The sequence below is a fragment of the Mugil cephalus genome, chromosome 8 (assembly GCF_022458985.1).
Source record: "Mugil cephalus isolate CIBA_MC_2020 chromosome 8, CIBA_Mcephalus_1.1, whole genome shotgun sequence".
NCBI lineage: Eukaryota > Metazoa > Chordata > Actinopteri > Mugiliformes > Mugilidae > Mugil > Mugil cephalus.
The window spans coordinates 16,781,980-16,805,920 of NC_061777.1; the positions used below are offsets into that span (position 1 = coordinate 16,781,980).

The 23,941-nt window shown below is 43.6% G+C and overlaps 1 protein-coding gene across 1 annotated transcript in view; it reads right to left on the minus strand.

Moving 5' to 3' along the window:
* Positions 1–23,941, minus strand: part of adgrv1 (adhesion G protein-coupled receptor V1) — a 92,815-nt gene that overhangs the window by 13,489 nt on the left and 55,385 nt on the right. Inside the window, exons 89-91 of the mRNA XM_047591129.1 lie at positions 10,101–10,217; positions 7,140–7,318; positions 4,084–4,241 (exon numbers count right to left, since the gene is read on the minus strand). Of these exons, the coding sequence (XP_047447085.1) occupies positions 4,084–4,241; positions 7,140–7,318; positions 10,101–10,217 (454 nt within the window). The remainder of the gene's footprint in view (positions 1–4,083; positions 4,242–7,139; positions 7,319–10,100; positions 10,218–23,941) is intronic.

Genomic DNA, 23,941 nt, shown 5'->3' on the forward strand with positions numbered 1-23,941 from the left:
TTTTAATGCGTCTGATACTGAAGCCTTTAATAACACTGACATGTTGTTTCACTGCCAATCAGAAACAGACTGAGATCACTGAGCAAATCATCCAAACGAAGAAGGAACCAGAGATATGCAGTTGCACATAGATGAGGGATACTTGTACATATATCTATTTAGTCTGCATTAAATGTTTGTTTCAGAAAGGAAGTTGCTTAACACAAAAAGGGGTCAGACATTTGTTTGCCAGTTGACTGTTACAGGAGTAATGCACTAGGCAAATGTGATTGCAAAACACACCCAGAAGACAAGTGCCGCACCCAGCGTAGCTGTGACGCCTGTTGCAAATGAGAGATCTCGAGTAGTGATGCTGCTAAGCCATGACCGGCCAACACAATTTTGATGGGTTGACACTAGCTAGGGTCAGACAAAGGCCTCTGATCCATCCCTCTCTTTTCTTTGCTCCCTCTTCCCTCTTTCATTTTAGGAACCAGGAGGTCAAGGAGCCGAATTGTCTTGAGATGGTTCCTCCCAGCTGAGGATCATCTTCCTTTCCCTTTCATCCCTTTAATCCCACATGCCCTTTCGTTAATATGCATTTGCGGCACTAACTTTTCATTTAAGGCAGCATCACACACTCATTTGAGATGACCTTTGAATCAAAACAACCTGAAAACCCAAGTCAAAATTATATCACTGAGTCACTGTAATCTACTGGTCGGTGTTATGTAGGACAGAGTGTACAGTTCAATTCACAAGTAGGATGGAAACACAGGGCACGGGGCCCATGTTTGCACAAAAAGCCTTCACTTAGGTGACACTTCCACTGCCCTGTCATTCCCACTCTGCTCTTCATCTCACTGCAACTTTCCTCTGGCTCAGCCGACTGCACTTTCTTAACAGTGCTTTAGTTTTCTTTTCATGTCTTTCCCTTTTGCTTTGAGACTTATTTTCAGTCGTGTTTCATTCCTTCCTTCTGTCATCATTTTCCAGTGCTCCAGTGTGATTATTTTAGGCCAAGTCTCTATATACTTTGGATATCATGTTTCATTTCGGTGTATATTTGATCTCAGTCAATAATTCTGCTTTTGCAGTTTTTTCACTTTTCGTGCCCACCCATCCACTCAATCTTTCTGCTGTTTCAAGCAGCGCCCGCTTTTTTCTACCTCGGCCCCTCTCTTCCTTCTATCTTGCACATCTGTCTCCATGTCCACCCTGTCTGGTTTGATTTTTCCAACCATGTAAGCACATTCCAGTCTGTGGACGGGGCAGAGCTCCCACAGTAAGAACAGGTTCCCAGAGCCAAGCGGAGACCGACTGCAAAACGCTGACTGAATGCTGGGCGTGATACTCCTGCAGCAAGAAGGAGCAAAAAGTGGAGAGAAGGCACACGTTTTCACGAGTTGACTATACGTGCGCAAACTGTTGAATGGCTTTGTGTAGGTTTTGCATAAACACACAACACGATCTGAGCTTTCTCTGGGACAGAAATGAAATTATTTTACAGCAATCTTTCCGTCTGGTGTAGCTAAAAAATAAACACGCACACTTTAATCCCCAATGGTGCAATTACTGTCCTGAACGATTTCCAGTAGATTTTTCTCTCAATTGCGAGGGAGCAGATTTTATTTTTTTTTCCACAGGCGGGCAAGTTTACGTTTGATCAGAGTGGGTCCTTGGTGTGAGAAGACAAACTGAGGCGGGAGCGTGGGCTGAAGAAAAACTGCCGGGAAGAAACACAAGACGGTGCTGACATTGCTGTCACACAGGGGTCAGCAGCTGTAATAACAACAAGCTGCAAAGAGCACGTGTTGAGTGCAGCTAGTTACAAGCAAGAATCGTGAACGGGGGGAAGAGATTATTCTTAAAACAAAAGTGTATGACGCCCCTAACCAGTTCATACACAAGGGTACAAGAGTTTGTGTTTTAAGACTGCTGAGATCAAAATATAAAGTTGTGCCCTCCAACTAAATAAAGCAATTACACCAGCACAAACACATAAAGTAAGTATTCACACTCGCCAAACAAACCTTATCCATTACATTTATTTGTTAAGTTCCGCAATCTTGATCCATCAGTGATCAAAGTACAGCCAGGGAACACTTGGTGCTATAAAAATCAAACAATAATAGTTATTCATTCAACGCTGTGGAAAACTGACGGCCTGCTCACTCGAGTATCAAAAGAACATTGCTTCTCGTAAACACACCTTGCAGGTTCAGTCGGAGCTGTGATAAGGATTTACTGATGTGCTTTGGATATGCACTGTTGAGTGTTCCAAACTAGGTGCAAGAACGGCTCCGCAAAGCTGGCAGGGAACGTGCCCAGAGCACACACCGGCACACTTGCGTCAGAAGTCCTGCTATATTTCCCACAGCCCTACGAGTTTTAGATGTGGGCTTCTAACAGGCACGCATGCACACAAACAGATTAGCCCTCAGCTTATCTCATCAGTTGTTTGCTGCAGCGAGGAATTTGAAAATGTGACCTCAATATTCATCGTTCGAATGGCGTCAGCTATGCAACAGGTTCTGCATGGAGAGTCATGTCAAGTTAACCTCACATTAAACGCACAATAGTAATGATAGGTTGCCAGATTTAACGTGGGCGAGTGTAAAAAACAAAAAGAAAAAAAGAGCGTGTTGGACGGATGCATACTGCAGATGTGAAACCGGTCAGGGTTCAGTGCCGCTGGTAAACAGTCAATAAATCCGGGGAATGAGAAGAGGCGCAGCCTTTGTTTGGGACAATAAAACATATTCCCTCACAACATTGACTCTTCACACGTTGCGACAAAGCTAATACTGACATACTCCACACGAGCTGCATTTAGCTGTATTCAGTGAATTCCCAAAAAAGAAAGAAAATAGACTTAGACATGAAGACTGTGACTAAAAGGAGCCCATGTTTCTGAATGCATGCTGTGTCCATGCTTACATACAACCTGCATATGGAGTCTTATTGTGTCATTGTGTGTCCAGTGGTAACACTGCAGCTAAATCTCAGTTGTTTCACAAACTAATACACTTTTCACCTTGCACATATTCCCCCAAAAAAGACTTCATGACATTTGTACAGATTGTGCTGTGCTGCACTTTCTTTGCATTTGCTCTCTTCTTCTCACTCTCGCAAGGTTCCGAACCTTTCGTTGCTGCATAAGCTACTTCATCTACTCTTCATCAGTGTACAGCACCATGGGAGTCATTTTTAGATGCTTGTTTTCCCTGTAGCAAAGTGAAATACTCGTACGAGCTGGCCTGCTGCCGCAGTCTGGTTTGTAAATGAGAAAGTATCCCTCTCTTGTTAATAATACACATGCACCTGCGGCTCAGCAAAGCACAGTTTTCTGCACTACTTCAGAGGCCACACACGGAGCGCGGGACAAACTCTCGGCAGCCAGAGCACTGGCACTAATGCAGGCTTTGCTTTGTCATTGGAGGGCCTCGACTGAGCAAAACAAGCTAAAGCCTGCTGATTCTGACTGATGGCCACTGATTACAGTCATGGTGATGAAGGACTAGAGAGGTTTGGCCAGGATCTCCATGTGTGGGCAACGTGACTGACTGTACTGAATAAACAGCAGTGAGCCATACTGGTCATAAACTATAGGATGGTTATTTCTGTGCAAACAAGGAAGTTGCACAATGCATTTTCAGTTTTTGTCTTACTGCACGCCACTTTAAATAGCCTTAGATATAAGCCATTAATTTTTGCTTTAAGCCATGTTCAATTCTTCTCACATAAAACCACACAAGGGCCAATTAGAAGTAGGACTGTAAGCATTAAAGTCACCAAAACCAGGTACTGAGGACGTGTTGTTGTGTTTCTGTATCAAGGACAGCAGACAGAGATAATACACTGAGCAAAATAGGGGTATAGATTCGAGCTTTCAACATTTGAGGCGGATACTATTTAGTTCCTGAGGGCATCTTGGCAGCAGGTTCGCAGTTTGTGTAGTGTTTGTACAAGGGTGTAGAGAAAGAGGCAAAGGGATTGTACACAGCAACATCTTCTTATCTTTGAGTGCAAATACTTTCACATCGGGGCTTATGTACAAATTAATACATTTGTGTATGTTTGCATACATTTTCGGAGGCTTACCTGTGCTGTTGGTCCGCCCGCGGTAAAGGTCGTCGTAGGCCTTCCACTGCTGAGTAACTTGGTAGGCGTGGATGAATACCACCAGCACCGCCACTAGGCAGATAAGAGGCACTAGTACTGCCGTGCACAGAGCTGCATAGATGTTGGGGATAAAGCACCTATAGGAGGAATGGACAGAAGCGCAATTAATTGTTTACGCCTCGGCGTATGTTCTTTTAAGCACAGTGGGAATAAAAGATGGAAGACGAGAGAATGTAAAATCGCGCTGAAAAGCTTTGAGAGTGAGTTCCCCCCAGAGTTAAGCTCAGGAAAACGGAAGCGCCATTTATCACACTACATTTACTCCAGTTAAGACTTTGTTTCTTCCGGTTTCACAAACAGGATCTGCTCACTGAGATCTCCTGAGCCTGCCTAAGACTCACAGGATTCTTGCTCAACAGCCGCAGCAAAACATGTATATTCTTAACTCTTCCGAAACCACCAGGTCCCCCTGCAGCTACAACAGGATAATATCTAAGCTACAGAGGCTTAAACATGTTTTTTTTTTCTACATGAAGAATGAAAACACATTTCAATCAAATAATAACTATATATTAACATTAATATATTAAATAACTATATAAATATAGGATGAATTTGGATCAGTGTATTCTGATCTTGCTGTACAGCCACACGAGACATCTATTTGTGGAAGGATTACTAGGAATAATAAAAGGTCAAAAGGAGTTAGTCACTACAGGGAAAAACAATTATCCCCTAAAGCTATCTTATAATCAAGCTGCTTCCTCTTCAGACAGTTTGTATATTGGTGTGAGTCAGTGCATCACTTGACTGTCCCTCAGTTGTTTTCCTTTGAAATCTCAGGAGTTCTTTCCCAGCTTCCCCCAAACGGAGTGAAATATTTTTCTATGGGAAAATCAACATGCCCACATAAACTAGAACTGCCAAACACTTTGGAGAAGACCCATGTGACTTTGTTCACATAACAAGCCTGGGCCCTGTTATGGTGGGAGCATCAAATGCAGATAGGACCTCCCCAGTTCAGGAAAAATAATTGGATCGATGCTAGCCATAACATGACACGAGGTATGCCAAATAGAACATTACATCACCCTATCCCACCAAGATAGTGTACTAAAAGCTTCACAAGAGAAGAGAAATCCCAGGGATTAATGCATTTGGATGTGAAGAAAACATTGTCCCGGGGTCTGATTCACTGACTTGATGAGGAGAAATAAAACGAGCAATGTCTTTTATGGGGGGGGGGTTTCATACAGCAGAAGTACAGCTGGGATTTTCTTTTTATATGTGAGACATTGTGAGGCAATGGGTCACTTAAGCTTCGGGTCCTTGCACAGAGAAAAGAAATCAATTAAATCAGTCTACAGATATTGCTTTGGTTAAATACTGGGATCACAGGACATTCAAGCTGTAAATTTACATTTCCACTGTTGACACTATAAAACTAGCCTGGTTGTATAGTAGCCAAACTCATCATAAACCAGTGTGTCCAGATAACAGTGTTTGCCCTTTCAGAATAAAATAAGAGCCGGTAAGAGACCACCCATTTAAACAGAAGTGACATTTACAGTGGTGAAATGTTGATGACCGCTTCTGCTCATTGGCTGATACTGTAGTAATACTATTGGGAATAGAGAGGACTACAGTCTCTTTTACTGTAAATTCAAGGCTTAAGTGAAAAGGAAACCCCACTTTATTGTGATGGTGGAACTTTTGTTTGCTGCAATTATTAATACATTTTCTTCACATTTTTCCTCTTCTCAGTTTCTTGAATTAAAGGAAAATCTATAAAGTTTAAGTGATGCATCCATTCAACTTAAAGTGAACTCCTGAAGTGCAGCATGTGCCACAATAAAGACGAAACCAAGGCAACTCACAGTGAACATCACAGTGAACATGCTCATTGTAGTCGGTGCACGTTGAACGTTAGAAGTGAAAAAGAGAAAATTAAAGAGAAAAAACAGGGACAACTGTGTTTTTCACTACCGTGATCAGGAGGCTACAACAAAAATATGTCTTTCGCACAGAGTTAACAACTGCTGTTCGGATATATGTGACACAGGAATACAATTACTATCAAAATGCAATATATATGAGACAGAAACGGCTGTTGACGTGAGGTCCGAGCGCGACACTTGTTTGTATGCAGGCAAGGTGAAACCGAGACAACTAGGGTGGTGAGAAAACAAGCTACTTGTTTACACTGGTGAGGAGAGAGAGGGCGAGAGGGAGAGGGGGAGAGGGGGAGTGCTTGGGAGAAAGAGGGAAATAAATTCAAAGGCTGTCTCATTCCCTCAAAGAGGAAGGTGTGCTTCCTGGGAAACTGAATACTCCTCTGTGTCCTCAAATCTCCCATGTATACGCTCGCTGTCTCACACTCGCCCTCCCACAGGAAACTAGCACACACACTCGATCCCAAGGATAACAGCCACACCTAAGACCACTGGTTAATTTTAGATGTGGTTTAAGGGTCCAATCTTCATCAATGTTTGACTTTGCCCAACACACACGCTGGTTCACACAAAGACTCGCGGGCACACATGTGAAAACACCAACCTAGGATTTTGTTACAGAATTATTTCATCTGTTGTGTTTTAGGTCTCATGCAATGTACTGTATATATATATGTGTGTGTGTGTGTGTATACTGTATATCTAAGGCAACCGGTTAAATATAGAGCTCCATTAAGCAGACTTTCTTAAAGACTCCACCTCCAAGGTAAATACTCAGGTTTCAGAGTGGGGAGATGCCTGCAAACACTGAAACTCATTCATTTATTCATTCCCTTGATTGGGCAAGCTACCACCTCACATGACGTCACCGGTTCAGGTGATTTCTGTTTGCTATACTACTGGTCATAAGGGGAATTTACCTAAGCCTGAAAGAGAAACCTGCACAAATGACTCAGACCAGTTTAAAATGCCAATGAGTTGCTCTGTGAAAACAGATTACATCAGAGTTGGACCACATTCATTTGCTTGCCATCGGTTCAAAGAGAACATTTTGGTACGTATTGACAGGCACCGCCCACTCACACGTCTCCTTGAACCAGTCCGTACACGGCGTGTATGTTCCACCCAAAGCCTCCGAGCAGCACGATGACCAGGACGATGATGACCAGAGCGGGAAGCCCCCAGCCCAGGAGGAAGTAGAGCAGGTACCGACGATCCGTGTGCTCATCATTCATCACCAGAACTTGCCAGAAGTTTACAGCCTGAGGGGAAAATGTAGAAAGGAATGTGAACGATTTTTTTTTTTTTTTGCTTTCTTTTCTTGTGAAGACACTTGGTCTTTGTAGTCAGCGAAGTACCAAAACACACACACACACACACAAACAGCGGCACTCGCGTTACGCCAGAAATAGTTGCGTCTGCTCTGCAATCAAGTGGGCTTTCATAGTCTCATCCATCTGATACACTCGGCCCTGCATTGTTATGTAAAAGGATTTTCTGAACACCTGTTGATATCAGCACACAGACGATGTCTAATCCTTTAGTGACGGCTATCAACAGCCACTGCAGGGAAGAAAGGAAAAGCAACGGGTCATGTTACTTTTTAAAATCAAGAGTAAAGGACTTAGCTCTGCATTTCGGTCAAGATACAAACTATTTAATCTTTACTCCATCGTACTGTTAAGTCTGTAAGGAATTTCCTTTAAAAGAAGATTTAGGCATCACCCGGAAATCAATTCGAGCTTATACAACACGCCAGCGGCTGATGATGTTTCTATCCATCCATTTGCCAACATTCAAGTGGGACGTTTGTACAGAGGGCAGTGTGTGACGCAGCTGCTGTCAGGAGTTCAGGGGATGCTGACTATCCCTCAACTATTACCAAAACACTATTGTATAACCACTGACAGTACAGACCTTTCTGCATAAACACACAAGAATGAACACAAACACGCATCGGAGGACTCGAGTTGTGTAACAGCCTGACTGCAGCGATCTGACACAATAGAGTTATGTCAGTCAGATTCAAGAACTGCTGTTCCTTGGCTGTGAGCTCGTACAATAAATGGATTATATGTAACATTGTGCTGAGCTGTTGCCTCTGCAGCGGCTGCATCCCTTGCTGACTCTTGATACCACAGCCTAAAGCAAAAAATACAGACATGCATGCTCACTAGTCGACTTGATACTTGGGTTTTGCTTCTGTATTATAACCATGTCTCTCTGTTTACTTATAGGCAAGGCTGCAGCTAAGAAATAGCTGGTCTAGATAGCTAACGATTCAATTCTCAGCTCTTTTCTGGCATTACGTCATTACGTGCAGATTCCATTGGATATAGCAGTCTCACACATGCACACACACACACACACGGTTAAGTTATTGATTTAGTCTTCTTCTTGGTCTGAGATGGGTTGCTGGCGCCCACTCATATCAGCCACTTATCTGGAAGCAGCTACCTGATAGGAGGGGAGAAATGAGCAGCGAGACATCACCGGGGTCGATACGGAGTCGTGGGCGAGGACAGAAGGATTTTAATGCCACACATCATTGAAAGTCAGATTGGCAGCCATATTTTCCTCGTCAGCTTCTACAGATGCTGACAATCAAGGAAAGACCAAAGATTCTTTTTGGCAGCAGCGTTACAGGACAAGGGCAAACGTGGAGGGACTGAGTCTTAATTGGTTTACATCACCCCCCTCCTGTTTGAACGTTCTAGGGGTGAATAGTTTTTTGTGTTTCCTCCAGTTGATCCAATGTGGCCGGCCACCAGAATAACTACAACCGTGTGTGTCTAAAACCGGTCCGTACGTCACAAACATTTTCATCCAGGTTCAAGTTCTCGTCATCCAGATTGTAACACTCCTAAAAGCCACATGAAAGCCCTTGGCCTCAGCCTTTATCCCTTATGATACCTCAGAAGTCATGGCAGGCAAACAATCTGGTACGAAAAAAAACGGCACGTACGACACGGCGTGGTCCCAGTATTAGTCCACCCGCGGTCAGTCACTATTTGCTTATTCAAAAGGTAATCTTATAATGCTCCACCAATAATATGATACTGAGATTATGTCCACTTCACAAACAATGACACATGCTGTAAATGATTGAAGAGTGGTATAAAAGTGGGTGTCATTTAGGGACATGTTCCCTTGGGATATGGGTACAATGCATTATGGTTTGAACGTGTGACTTTTGTTTATGGTTTCCTATAAAATCGATCTAATCAGGCTCATGTTTTAAAACTCCTAAACTAATCATCAAACAAGCCATAACTTTAATAAAGTCAATACTGTACATGGTGGAGGATGAGCTGAGGGGCAACGGCTCCTCTTAAAGAGGTACTCTGAGCATACGTTTGCCACATTCCTGTGCTCTCTGAGCAGGTCACAAGTCATTTCAAGTCTCTCTGAGGGATTAAAACTGGCTTAGGTGAGATTTAAACTGCCAACTTAAAATCACATTCTATGCTTTGGGGGTTTTTTTTCTGTTGCACGGGCGCAATGGATGTTTGCAACTGACACAAACAGGTCTAATATTTAGGCGACTACGGAGCTGGTCTCTAGCTGTCAGTTCAGTTCAAGGCTTCTTACCTTTAAGTTGTCTAAATGGCTCTGTTGTCGGCCATTAAGGTATTATAGGGAGCACAAGATGAAACAGGGGCCACATGGTTTAGAAGGAGGGGTCAAGGCACAAATGGGGTGAGCTGTTACTAAGTGGTACCAGTCTGAGGTCAAAGTTCATGTCACGCAGCTTTCCAATACCTTCATCTCGCCGAACTGAGGAAAACTTGCCTCAGCCCACATGTTACAGGAAATAAGGTTCACCTCAATTATTACATAAAACAAAAACCGCATGCTGCACGTAAGGGAGAAAAGAAAGAGAACGCTTTGTGTGCCAGGCCTAAAACAACTTCTAAGGAAAAGGGTGATTAAATTAATTAGCATACACACCATTAATAAAGCGTGCCTGTGGTAATGACTAAGAATAAGTATGTAAGTTTATTGTTTACAATTTTTATATCTTCCTTGTTAAACTGGTATTACCTGTATGAGCATCCAAAAGAACTGACTCAGGTGGAAATAGTGAGAGAAGAGAGCCAGAGTAGCACAGCTGTCCTCAGACAACACTCGGCCCCGGAAAGCTGACACCAGGAAACAAATCTGTGGAAAAACAGACAAAATATATATGCATTTAGTAAAAGGAACCTTGCATCATTTTTTTTTAAAATTGCATTACAGAGTTTGTCCATTTTGCTCCATGGATCACCAACACAGGTGTAGTACTCCATGCAGTGTCAGCAGGTCATGGTGAGGCGATTCAGTACTATTTTAAGATCCTATACATTTTTAAACGAAACAGCAGGATTCAGATTCAGAGAGACGTCCAATTCTGCAGACCTGTTACATCACCATGCCGCAAACTATGAAGGCGGAAGCAAAAATAAAAGCATCGCCAACATAAACAACACTGGCAAATGTGTTCTTTCACATCGTCCCCCACACGCAAAGATTGGCACAAAGGTGTGGGAGCTGCACTTTTCCAAAAAGACAGAGACAGAAGGCGAGGGACAGAGGAAAGGGAGAGAGGGCTTCACGGGCGAGAATGCATCACGGGCCGAAATTCAATTTGTAACATTGGAGGCAGGTGCGTGCGGTGAACCCACGAGGGCAGCAGAGAATATTGCTGCCCTGCTGTCCATCAGAGAGCTGCGCTAACCTGTGGTACCAGTATAACCGGGTGAGTGTTATGTAAGTAGCAGCCTGTTGGCCCGCTGCCAGCGACATGAACCAGAAAGGAGGCGAATGGAAGATGATGTGGGAACTTGCATATTCTTGTTTTTACCCAATAAAGCCAAGCAATTAGTTCCGAAGACAGATGATATTAAATTTTTTGAAAATTTTTTAAATTTTTATAGCGTCAATAACAATACAAAATGTCTCAATGCTGTGTTTTTTTTTTAAATGTGATATGGAATTATCATTATTGTTATTATTGTTATTATTATTAATGAGTTATTAATGAGTTCTCTACGTACTACGTACTACTGTACCTTTGGTACCACCACACCTCATGTCACTCTACCGTTCCGCCCATTTTCATAAGGAAGTTGTGAGTTTGTGAGCTGTGACATGAGCTGTTTTCCACTGTCACGCATCTTACATTTGTTTGCCATGTTTTGTGTTGAGGTTCCTCCTGGTACAAAGAATGGTATTGAGTGACAAACCCTTGAGATGACACCATAAACACTGTTTGAGTAGGGTGATGTCGTATTCACTCCTCAAATGTCTTTTCGTTTCAGGCCGTTTTTCGAAGAGCATTTCTCTTTTTTCTTTTTTTTCTCTTTTTTTTTGTGCTGTCCTTTGTTTTTTTGTATTTCGGGAAACTCACAATGACCATTTCTGGGTTTTCCAGCGCTTATTAACCCTGTCTGCATCCTCCTGCTGAGTAAGGGGAAAGTCAGAGCCATTTATTTTTTTATTTATTTGTTTTAGAAAAAAAAACAAAAAGTATCATGAATCAGTTTCCCATCCGTGCTCCAAGTCCTGGAGGGTGTGCGAGTGGGTGGAATGGCACAGGAAGGGAGCTCACGCCTGAACTACCTGGAATTGTGCCTAAACAGAGAAGCTCTTATGTAGCTTATGGGAAGTGAGATTAGGCAGTGAGGTTGCGTGTTTTAGCCTCATTTGGCCGAAGTCACGGCCTATTAAAAGCAATGGGGAAAATTACAGAGTGAGAAATGCTAAACACACAGCTGGACACACGTCACGTGATCATAAGCAAGTAGAGTACGCAGTGCATACACAATGTTTTACACAACAGGCCCAGGTTTTGTGCCTAAATTAGATTCTAATGACACAAATGCAGCAGAACATGGAAACAGCTTTGAGAAATGCACCGACACAGATGCACTGAAGCTGTTTGTGACACACCCTTCTAGACACACTGAATGTACTGGTGGCTTGTGCTGACACAATGGCACAACAATGTGTCTTGGGTCAGGGACAGAAAGCCAGAAATCAGGTATGATATGGAAACCACTGTGGATAAGTTAACAAGTTGCAGAGTGGATTTCATAAGCACTTCTGATCGGTCCTATAATAAGTGGTCACACGGACATATGGGAACTCCCCCTGACTTTTTATTGCTTTTGTTCAATACCCTATCGTCACCGCTGACTAGCTCACTTCAGGTCATGTCTCTACAATAGAAGGGCACGACATCAGGCTGTGTTTTATAGGAAGAAGCCGGCTTCCTGTAATCTTGGCAGTAACTAGAACCTGTTGATGAAACTGCACGCAACCTCAATACTGAAACTGATGTGGGTGTGGCACAGATAAGGGAACTATCCAGCCTGTCTGGAGTTAATTATAGTGAGAACAAACAAACTGGTGAAACTCACGAAGCCAGATGCAGAATAAACTTTAGGGTAAAAGAGTAGAGGGGGGCGTGGGCAAATGCGCTTTTATGACGGAGCGGACTGGTCCTTTGGGGAGCTGTCCTCACTGTACACATTGTTATATACACTATACTCACCTGGGAAGATGGAGGGGACAAACCAGTTTGTACTCTAATAGCATTTTCCACATCTGTTGCCCTTTGGAGGAGGCAAGACAGCAACAATCCCTGAGATGGTGCTTTTAAAAGAAATGCGTAGTCAGCATTAAACTGTTAGCTGAAGGCCTAATAGGTGTAGTCATGGTGGTCATTGTTTGGTCTTTTCTGAAAATAGCACAGGTACGTACGTGCATGTCAACTTTCTAAAAGGGAGCTGCCGCAGGTAGGGGTTAGTTAGGCGTGCTGTTACACTCCTGGTGATTCGGCCCTCTTTTTCTTTTGCGCAGGACACCAGGAGTCGACCTGTCTAGACCCTGAGGCTATGGGCTTATACAAAGCAGAGACTGAGAGGTGGAGCAAGACTCTAAACACGAGTCCTGTCAGTGAAGTGTGAGTCGTGTGTGCGCTCACGTCTCCAGTACAATGGGAATCTCTAAAGCTCAAGCAGATAAAACCCGAATGTCTGCTAATATAAAACCCCCTTATAAAAAAGTTGACATGTCAACACGCATGTGATCTTTGTTCACAACACCCAGGAAATTGCCTTTGACCTAATGAGAGAAAAATAGACGCAGAGGCCAAGAACATTAAATAAGACAGGAAACAGCTTCTTCCACAGACCTTGTGATCAGGTCAAAAACATAAAGTTTGAACAATAGGTTCAACTCCCTTACCAATCGTCCAATCGGAGAGCACCCCTTTGTGGCCCTTACCGCCGCTGTTACTCTTACCCCTGACATTTTGCTGCCTCGGGAGTAATTTTCCTACACACCGTTTACACCAGATTTAACCTCATTCTGATGTGACAAATAGTCCTGACAAAAAAAACAAATACTTGTTTCTGCGCCTTATCTCAGCAGTGGTACATGACACAGAGGCTTAAAGCAAGCCGCCTCTTCAAAACCAGGATGAAAGGAAAGAGAATCGTGTTAAAATGCAGCAGCAAGAAATAAATCAAAAGCACAGAATGGCAAGCCCCGCCAGGCTGCCATTTACGTGCAAAAGGAGATCAGAGAAATCCTGCAACGCTAAACCGCGCGGAAGAAACATAATATTTTGGTGCAGCTGCTGCTGGCTGCAGCTCATCCTCATCCTCCCGGAGAGTTGTGCAGCTGATCAATAGTCCTGTGTGCTGACGCTAAGTGTACTAGTGTGGCTAAAAATAGCATCTGCCTGATGCATTACATCACTGATGGAGTGGGGTCTTAGCTGTCTGCCTGCCAGACTATCCATCTCAACGTGCGTCCAAAATATTTAACCCCCACGTCCCCCCCTCCTCCAGCATCCCTCATCCCATCTTTTCTTCTCTTCTTTCTCTCCCCCAATTCTCTCTTCATCCTCTGCTCCACCCGTCATCCAATCCACCCCCTCCTCCGCTTTCTCCTCCTTTCTCCTTCACCTCCCCCCTTCTCTCTAACAGCTACCGGTCTGATCTAGCTGGCTCAAGCACCAGCCGGCACTCTGGGTGTTTCTGCGTATGTCTTTGTTCAGAAGGAGAATAAGAAAAGGAAAAGGGAAGAGGAGAATATGAAGTTACCATTCTATTCTAACTTCCCTTATTCACACTTGACTGAGGCTTTCTTTAGTTCTCTCGTCGCTGCCAGTCACACTACCTGCCCTCTCCTCCAGAAACTCTTATTCTAGGCCATTAGCAAAGGAAGCTTGAATATGCATTAAGTTGCACTGTGACCACTTTAAAGATAGTAACATGACTGGTGACCGTATTTGTGTCAGTTCCATTCAACATCATTTCTGCCTGTGCCACTCAGTAGCGACGTCAGTCTCCTCACGTGCCGTCTTGGTTTATGTGCGTGTGTTGTTTATGTCCTGAAGTGCACGGTACAGTTACAAACGGGTCACGCGGAGACGGCTAATAGGTGGGTTAGTAGGCCGGTGTTTGTGGAGAAGACAGAAAGTCCAGCAATAAAATGTGTTGAGAGGATATATGAGGCTGTCAAAATCAAAATAAGAAGCAGACAAAGGCTAGCGTGGGAGGCATGTGATGCACAGCATAGACTGGAGCTGATTCAGTCTCACCGGTGTCAAATGTCAACTCCTGCTTCAACGTGAACACTGTTAGATTATTTTTGGATGTTTTAGGCCTCATACTGTACATGTGTGATAATGAGCAGTGTTTTTTTTTTTTTTTTCGACAGCATGTCCGGTTGCATAAGGACTGAGCGAAGAGGTAAAGTTCACAGGTGTTTTGGGTTGAATCTTGGGTTGAGGCGTATATGCCGAGTCAGCTGTTGGCAAATAAACATCCACCACCCTGCGGTCTGTTTCACGTCCAAACAACCTCAAACCCGACGGTGGCTTAGGCGATTACACACTGCGGCACCACCACGGTGTGTCTATGTGCTTGTGTGAAGTGGGGAGGGATGATATCGAGAGCGTCCGCCGCTATCCTCAGAACAACTTCCTTATTTCCAGAATAAACGACAGGCTGCAGCTTCATCTCGTGCGACACAGCAACAGGGCACTCTCTGTACTGTGAATACAGCCAAAACATAAATGTTGTCAATGGGTTTACAGTGTCACTAGGGTCATTAATCAAAGGAATTTAGAAATTAAGGAACACCCCAGACTTGTTTTGCATGCTGTGGTCTGCCCTATTTCCCAAGTAGCCAAACCAATGATGGCCGTTTAATGAGTATTTCCTCAAATCTGCTTTCTAGTGCACTAGAGGCCAAATCTAATGGTAATATGGCTCATCATGTTTAGCTCTTGAGTGGTGAGAGTACATGTAACTGGAGACTACTTGCTCTTACCACGGCTCACGCTCCACTCACACCGACACCAGTGGTACTGCTAGCTCCTCCATACGAACAGCACTCAGCACTACCACCCACATGAAGCGCATTTAGCTGCATTCCTGCAGGCCTCCTGTCTCTCCCATTCAGAGAGTTTCAGCGCCGCTGCACACTGGCAGCTGCTTTTGAACGCAACAGGGCTGCTTTCAAGGATCCTCTTGAATTTCCTTCCTCAACATCTGGCGCAGAGCAGCCTGCGCACCAGACAGAAAAGCCTTTCGTGAGACACGAGACAGGCACACGGATTCATACAGCGCACATACAGCTATAAAAACATCGCAGCCAGCTGTCCAAGGTCAACTCCCTAAACACACACACTCAGTGGGCCTACTTTGCTCTAACACAAACCTCTGTGTGTGTGCGTGCATGAAGTGGGTGTACTCCAGCCCTTGAATAGACTTCCACAGTCTACTGCCATGCTTTGACCATTATATGCAGCCTCTTTATGATGCAGTGGGCGAACTGAATGACATTCCACAGACATGATGGAAGCTCGAACGCGCTTACATGTTATATTCACGGGAGTTGCGTTTCTATTTCAAAGCTTTCATGCTGTTTAAGTCTCAGCGGTGCCATTTTCATGTGCTATTGATTCTGAATGAGGGACTACGGCGGTGGTCTGCACGGTAAAAGGTATGCACAACTATGCTGACATGTCCCAGAGACCACCACGTGAGTTACATCACAGGGAAGACTGTGAACAGCTGGACTACTCGTGCACAGATCTTTTTATGGTAACCTGTTGCATCACTTCTAGAGCTCTTTCATGGTTCAGCAATCATCGGGAGCTTAGTCGTATTGATCACGACGCCCACAGAAGCCTGCACCGACCTGGCAAAGTAGCTTCATTCACTTCTGTCTGACGGGCCATTGATCCGGGAGAGATCCTGTCTGTGGAAACTGGCTGATCTGCAGCAGCTCCCTGGGTTTGTCAATGAGCGGTTGTAAGCCAATCAATCCATAAACAGTCCGCTTGAGTTGAAAATTGTATTTGCGGCTCATGCTGTCAACAAACCTGCTACACATTATGCTGTGTCATTTAGACATAATGAGAGACACAGCTGTACCTTCATACACCCTATAAGACGGCCCTGTTTGTCTGCATAAGCTGATAAATTAGTACAATGTTTGGAAACCTCCAGGTCAGGTGATTGGATATAGTTTAAGTGTAAACTTTAAACTTGGATGCACAGATTCATCCACAGGTGAATCAGTTCATAGAATAAGAGATAAAGGATTTGACTCATCAGTTTCCTTCTGTGCAGCTTTTTCCCGATGTGCTCCAAAAAGGTCCACTCATAAAAAGCAACAGAGCTCTGGGGACTCATCGATCAGGCACTTCATTCACACCTGCTGCTGAACTTGGCTCTAGCTGTGGAGCTACAGTGACCCCTACAGGTTGCTCTGATTAAGGGAGATGCTGTGTGACAATACAGTACGATATGGCGAGGTGGGTATTTGCACATAAAGCTGTGCTCATGCATGTTTCAGCGTTCATTCATATGTGTGTGTGTCTGGACTCTGTCGTGAAGGAGCTAGCTCCGCTCTCTGTGAATATTTGCACGTGTATTATGTGTTTATTCACACGAATGCGCTGGAATGTGTGTTTATATCTGTGCATTTTTGCCTGCTCGTGTTTAATGTTTGTGTGTATGTGTTTCCAGTAATCAGAGACACACCTGCTACTGTCATTATCTTTAGCTCCAAGTATTAAAATCACTGGGACTGGGATCCAAGAAAAGCTGTCGGATAGAAGAGCAGCATTTGCCAATGACCCAAGAACAAAAGGCCTTATTATGGATACAGCTCTCTTAGATTACATCGTATGCCATTTCCTTCCTCTGTTCAGCATTTCCTGATTCACTGAGGAAGTTAGGCAGCTCTCATTTTCTATTTAAGGCCCTTGAGCTACCATCAGAGATTACCCTCTCTCTCTAATTCTCTCTAATGTTGTAGTTTTCCAGACATGCTAATAAATTATGCCAATATTAATATTTACAGTAAAATACTAGTGAGAAGATGGATTAATGTGAGTATTCCTTTACATGTTATAGCAACGGGGGAAACAACCTAACCTAGAAAACCAGAGCAAATATCAGACACCACTGAGTTCAGAGCAAACACTCCTCTCAACCTCCAGCGTTCACTCAACTCTACATATGAGTCTCTGCCAAGACAAGCTGTCAAACTCCTAAAATAGAACACAATCCTGGGGACTTTGACAACTGTAGGCACCCACTTTGTTTATGATTCACAGAGTCAGCGCTTCTGTTCGATGAGGTCCCCGATGACAAACTGAACGAGTCCACAGAATTAGGCAAAAGGTTGTGGAGGGTTAAGAAAGTATGCACAAAGCCGGGCAGTACTGACAGTTGTAAAATTTAAACCACTGTCTTTATAATTCCCATTTGCCTATTGACTGCATTATTGTCATATGCTGGAGCAAGTAATGACTGGAATGTATGTGCCACAGCTCAAGGGAAGTAATGATCATAATTCATAATTCTGAAGGCTTTGAGATATATATTTGATCTGAAACATCAGCCATACCAGTATCAGTTGACTAAACTTAAAACTTAAATATCCCGTCAGCTCAGAAATACCCGAGGCACTGGCGGCTTTGTTCTCCTTCTTTCACATCTCACAGCTACCAGGCGAGGCAGGGGCTAACTGCAGAGTGAAAGAGGACGGCTTCTGTGGCCTCCTACTTTTTCAGGAAACAGAGTAAAGTTCACGTGTTTGTAGGGTGGCCAGCTGTTGGCAAAACACACATTTGGGGGAGAAAAAAAAAGACAGTGTAACTTCCAGAGTCCAGAAAGGTCAGAGTCTGCTGCTGCACAGCAGATGGCTAGAAGACCAATCCCATTAATCCAAATTACACTGTGTATGTAAATATTAACGAATCAATATTCACGGGTTCACACAGGTCACTACAGACGTGCAAACATAACTGATTTAGACCTATTTCAAGGAACAGCAGGTCCCACTATTGCTGCAGACAGGTGTAAGTCTCAGTTCATCTCCTTGTCACTGACTCGTTCTATCCTGACGCACACAAAAACCGTCATTAATGAAGATGATCGGGCAACAGTGGACTACAGAACACTGGTTTTACAGGTAAGCACAAAATGTCCACACCTTCAGAATCTAACGTAGTTTGTTGACTGCCACAAAACCGGCTGCTTGGTGTTAAATCAGAAGGCCAGTTTACAGTAAATAAGCCGCAAGCCAAGCGCTCCACATGTGCAACTCGTAGAGGTGACTGCAAAGGGCCTCTGTGCAAAACACCAACAAAAAGGAGGGAGAGATAACACAATTACCTCCCATTAATTTAAACGATGCAGGTTTGAAAATATGACCGCAAGAAAGCACCACAGGCCAGCAGCAATTGTCGGGCTATCAGTGACGATGTTATGGTGTCTGTAACAAGTTTAGGGAAAAGCGACATTCTAAAATAATGTCATTGGCCAAAATGATGAGTCACACAGGATGTGCCTAGACACTTTCAGGAGACGAAGACACGGGAGGCAGGGTGAAATAGTCTTTTGTAATATCACAGCTCCCAGCTTACCCTAGCTGCTGGCAGAATGATAAAGAGGACAGAGAATAGAAACCAGGACATTACTCATTATTTTGTGATATAAAGGTTGGGGTGAGGAGATGGGGAAAAACTCGGGGCAGCAGATCAAAATAAAACCGGAAAATGAAGACACAAAAGGAGCAAAAAAAAAAAAAAAAATTGGACAGTTTTTTAAGAACAGGCAAAAGAGATAAGGCCCCAGTGAGTGCACAGATAATGCTGCTGACTTTGACAGAGGGAGGGCGGATTAGACCAGGAGCACAGAGTCGTGGCGACACAAGGCACAAGGTGTTGAACCAGCCAGTGGAGCGTAATGCGAGTCTCCCAAGAGGCCGTCTTCGCCTCTCCACTGTCCTGTCCACACATACATACACACACACACAGACAGACACAGTAACACAGGCCTTATCTGCTGATACTTTATACCTTTCCTTCACCGGCATGCCATTAGCTCAGGCTGACAGACAGTGGAGAGATTAGAATTGCATTAAAATCTTATCAAGGGCATTCCCTACACTTTGTCTTGCTGTTTAGTGCAAGCAAAAGACCAAGTTTTCAAACGTTAGAGTGGATGGCAGGAAGAATTTTCTTCTCTTTTCTTACTATCCTTTCTCTCCTTTTGTGTTCTCATCTTGTTTTCAAATTCTCGTGGGCATAAGCATAGAACGCGATAAGATAGGCATGTTTTCTGACGTCAACCAGCAGTCAAGTAGACGGACAAAAAAAAAAACTCTTTGTGTTTATTGCCTTAATGTCTGATTGGTTATGATGGGAACAGATAAACTTCCTCAGGAAAAACACGATCGCCCACTTCATCTAGAAAGACTTGTGTTGATCTTGTCTCTTGGTTCGGGTGCCACATACATCAATGCACGCATATTCATTGAAAAAATAAAAAATAAAAAAAAACTCCTGTAAACATCCCACATGCACATAGACAATGACGACAGACGGGAAATTTTAGGAGCCGTGACAGCAATCAGACATCTGTATTCTGCTCAGAGACAGGAAGTGACGGTGGTGGGTGTTGTATAAGAAGTGTGTGAGTGCGTGGGTGTGTGTATGTGTGTGTGTGTGTGTGTGTGTGTGTGTGTGTGTGTGTGTGTGTGTGTGTGTGTGTGTGGATTGAAGCGCAGACTTCCGAATGCTGGATTCAGTCCCAGAGCTAACAGGAAATCCTTTATAACCAGAACTAAGAGTCACCTAAACACCTCCCAGATTCTGGAATAAAGCGGTGGGACCGCTGGGGTAAACACTTCACTGAGTGTGTGGGAATGAGTGTCTGGGATGTGGAGGGTGATTTAATCACAATGGATGAGTAAAATTAAATTGTGTTTTATGGATGATTTTCCTTCTGCACATTCACACCTGGATACATGCGTTCAAGCAAAGACATATCACCGTGTGAATTTTGGTGTATTTGACAAGGCTTGAGTAATCAGATGTTATTTACATACCTAACACCTAACAAAAAATGTTAAAATAATTAAAATATGAATGTTTTAAAGTGTACATTTTAAGTTTAGTGTCAGAAACTGACATATGGGTGCAAAGAAACTTTCTCATGTCATGTTCAGTTGGAAATATCATTTCGTTCTCTTTTTGGAAGCTATTTGACCATGGCTTAAGGCTACATTTTTTTCCCCCCTGACATTCACAAGAAAAGGATGAATCGAAATTAGATGGAAAAGTGCCAGAGCTGGTGGAGGGAGAAGAGGTACAAATAAATACCGAAACTATCTATTTGCGCTCATATAAGCGTGAATATCAATCTGTTTCGTGACCTTGCTGTTTGTAGGCATTGATTTACAATTTGGTAGAATTAATGCAGACTGATGATAGCAGTCAGCTGTCCCCTGGGGACACGCAATACTGATCTTGGAGTTCATAATGTGGTCGTATTGCAGTACTCACAGAGCCTGTGAAAAGATGAGATTCAGCATGGTTGTGTTCCCCTCACAATAACGTTTCTGAGCTCATTCAGACTGAATACATGTCATCCACTGAATGGCGCCAAGCACACGTTCATGCAGGTCTGGTGTGACAGGACTGTCACCACTGTCTGAAACACAATCTGTCCACTTCAGAGCTCAGATTTTAAGAACTGGCTGTAATGTTTGCCTTAAACCACAGTCATTCAGACTGCTCTCCCTGGAGGTGCTGGTTCTCTCAGTTAGAGATCTGTATCTCCATAAGTTGCCCTGTGGGTGTCTTGACACGGACACAGATCGGTTCTAGCAGGTTTGAACGCCTGCCACCTTCAACAAGAGGCTACGTCTGATATCTGTTGGACTTTTCCAACTATATCAGCTAAGACTAAACCTGGACTATGTGCAGTTTTACAAAAGGGTTTTAAATGAAAATTAAGAAGAAAATGTTGATGAAATCTGGACCCAGAAACGGGAGCTATGCTGCAGTAGTTTTTGCCATGTATTCTCTGCTCTTCCTGATCTGTTTCATGTCAGACCTGCATGTTTGCTTAACACAGGCCTTTTCTGGCCCTGCTAACTGGGTTGGCAATGGATTGATGGAAATCATTTTATGCAGGACTAGACGTTCCTGAGAACTCTGAAGATGGGACATTTTATTTTCAGCAATTTGAACTTTTAAGACAATGGAGCAAATGACTTAAGCTTGCTGACTTAATAGTTTCGTCTTCGACAAGGGAATGGAATCTTAGGATGCCAATAAACTGGATGGACAACAAGATATTGGACAAACCAAATGCTTTTTTATGATCTGATCTCATATTAATGTTCGAGGTTAAGTTAATTCTTTTTCATTTATCCTAGCAGTTAGTCGGTACTCCCATTTCAGTTGCCGTCCTTTCGCAATGATTTAAAAAACCCATGCACTACCCTTGGTGCCCTCAGGTCTGTGACATTTTCTAACTAGATATTAGAGAGATGAAAAGGCTGGCAGCCAGAATATTGAGACAGTAATACAATTATAAATTACACAAATGGAACCAGAGGCCTCCACCTTCTTAAGCTCTTCCACCTGCCCTCAACTCTCAGACTCTCACAGAGGAATGGGAGAATATTTTACTGCTCGCTATTTGACCGTAGCAGATGCAGAGAGAAATTAATCAAACTGGCAGCTTTAATTTTCTCCAGGCAGAGGGCAGAGGCAGTGACTAATTACAGCCACCGCAGATGAAGTACCTTCGCGGTTAGAGGCGGCTGGAGCTGACAGTGCCGAGGCAGAAGGCAGAGCTTGGACTCGCAAGTTTAGGAGAAATTTCTGTCAGCGATTATATATCTTCCATTAAAGGTGCAGGATCTTTTACCTTTTTATTGATAAAAATGCCACCCTTTGATAAATATAACGTGAGTGTTCCAAAGCAAAATAACTGACTGTGTAGAGCTGTAAAAGCAGTTACAGCCTCTGTTTTTACCATTGTGTGGATTCAAATAAATTCTGGCTAACATAGATTATGGAACATGCGAATGTATTTCTATGCAAAAACAAAGCTGACTAATATGTGTACGTGACGCACATCAACGCAGGTGTTGTAGCACAGCACAAGGTGTTGACCTGGCCTCCAAATTCCCTAGATCCCAAACTGATCAAGCATCTGTGGGATGATCCACAGAGGATCCTCCCCTCCACCCACAGGACCCAAAGACGCCCACTAATAACACCCTGTTCCCAGACACCACAGGACACCCTCAGAATATTCATGTCCATTCTCTGATGAGTCACAACTGTTTTGGAAACACAAGGGAGACCTACACAATATTAGAAATGGTCATAATGTTATGCTTGATCAGTGTATAACTGCTCTCTAACCACATGTAGGACTTTTTCAATGACATTTAATGATTTTCGCACACACTGGACTTTTCAGGGTGGTTGTTTGTTTAAACTGACTAAAAATCTCATTCTTTGCATAAAATGGTGCAGTGGGTAATGGCAGTAGGTGCAGATTACTAAAATAAACCTAAGCCCAAAAGGACAAAACAAACAAATAAACGAATGAATTAAATGTTTTTTTCCCCCCAGTAATTCCATTCAAAGTGCACAGTTAAATGAAGGCACTGACGTCAATCTATTTCAGTTCATCACATGCTGGACGGTGAGGACATCATTACCTCCTGAGTATTCCCAGCGGTACCAGATGACAATTTTCGAGGGTACATCCTAATAACAGAGAGCACATCAGGCCTTCAGCATGACAGTCTGGATTTCAACCAGGCCTTTATCAACTGTCCCTGAGCAGAAGGCTAAAGGAATACACAGATGTACAGCACAATCTCAGACGCATGCACGTTCAAGGAGGAACGCTTTAATATACAGTTAAGCTCCAACAAGGCACGAGAACGGGATGGAATTTTCCATCCAAAACCCTTTCAGGTTCAGGGGCTCTGCCTGGGCCATAAACAGGTCGAGTCCGAGGTGGCTAGCCCCCAACGACTACTTTAGAAACGACTCGTGTTTGTCAACCAAAGAGAGGGGGGACCAGTGGAAAATTACCAGTCCCGCACTCGCTCACGCACATGCACATGCACATGCGCACATACGCACACACACACACACACACACACATGATCGGGACCAGCAGAGGGACTAACCCGTAGCCACATATCTATCTCGCTAACTGGTTATGTGACAGCTTGCGTTTTTAATGGGCGAGGGTGCGGGGGAAAATGGTTGCGTTGTCAGGACGCACCCGCCCGCAAACTACGCAACCAATGACATTTCGATGATGTGTGTTCACGTCTGCACATTTCCAAGAAAATACCACAATTGGCACTTGTAGCACCCAGTAAGTCAGGGGACGGTAGCGAATGTGTGTGTGTGCTCAGTGTTTAAAATATTTTAATCAAATATGTGCATGTGTGCGACTTTTATACTGTGTACATATATACATATTTAGTACATGTCAAGACAGTGAAAGTGTGTATTGCGGCACACACACGTTACAGCCGAGTGG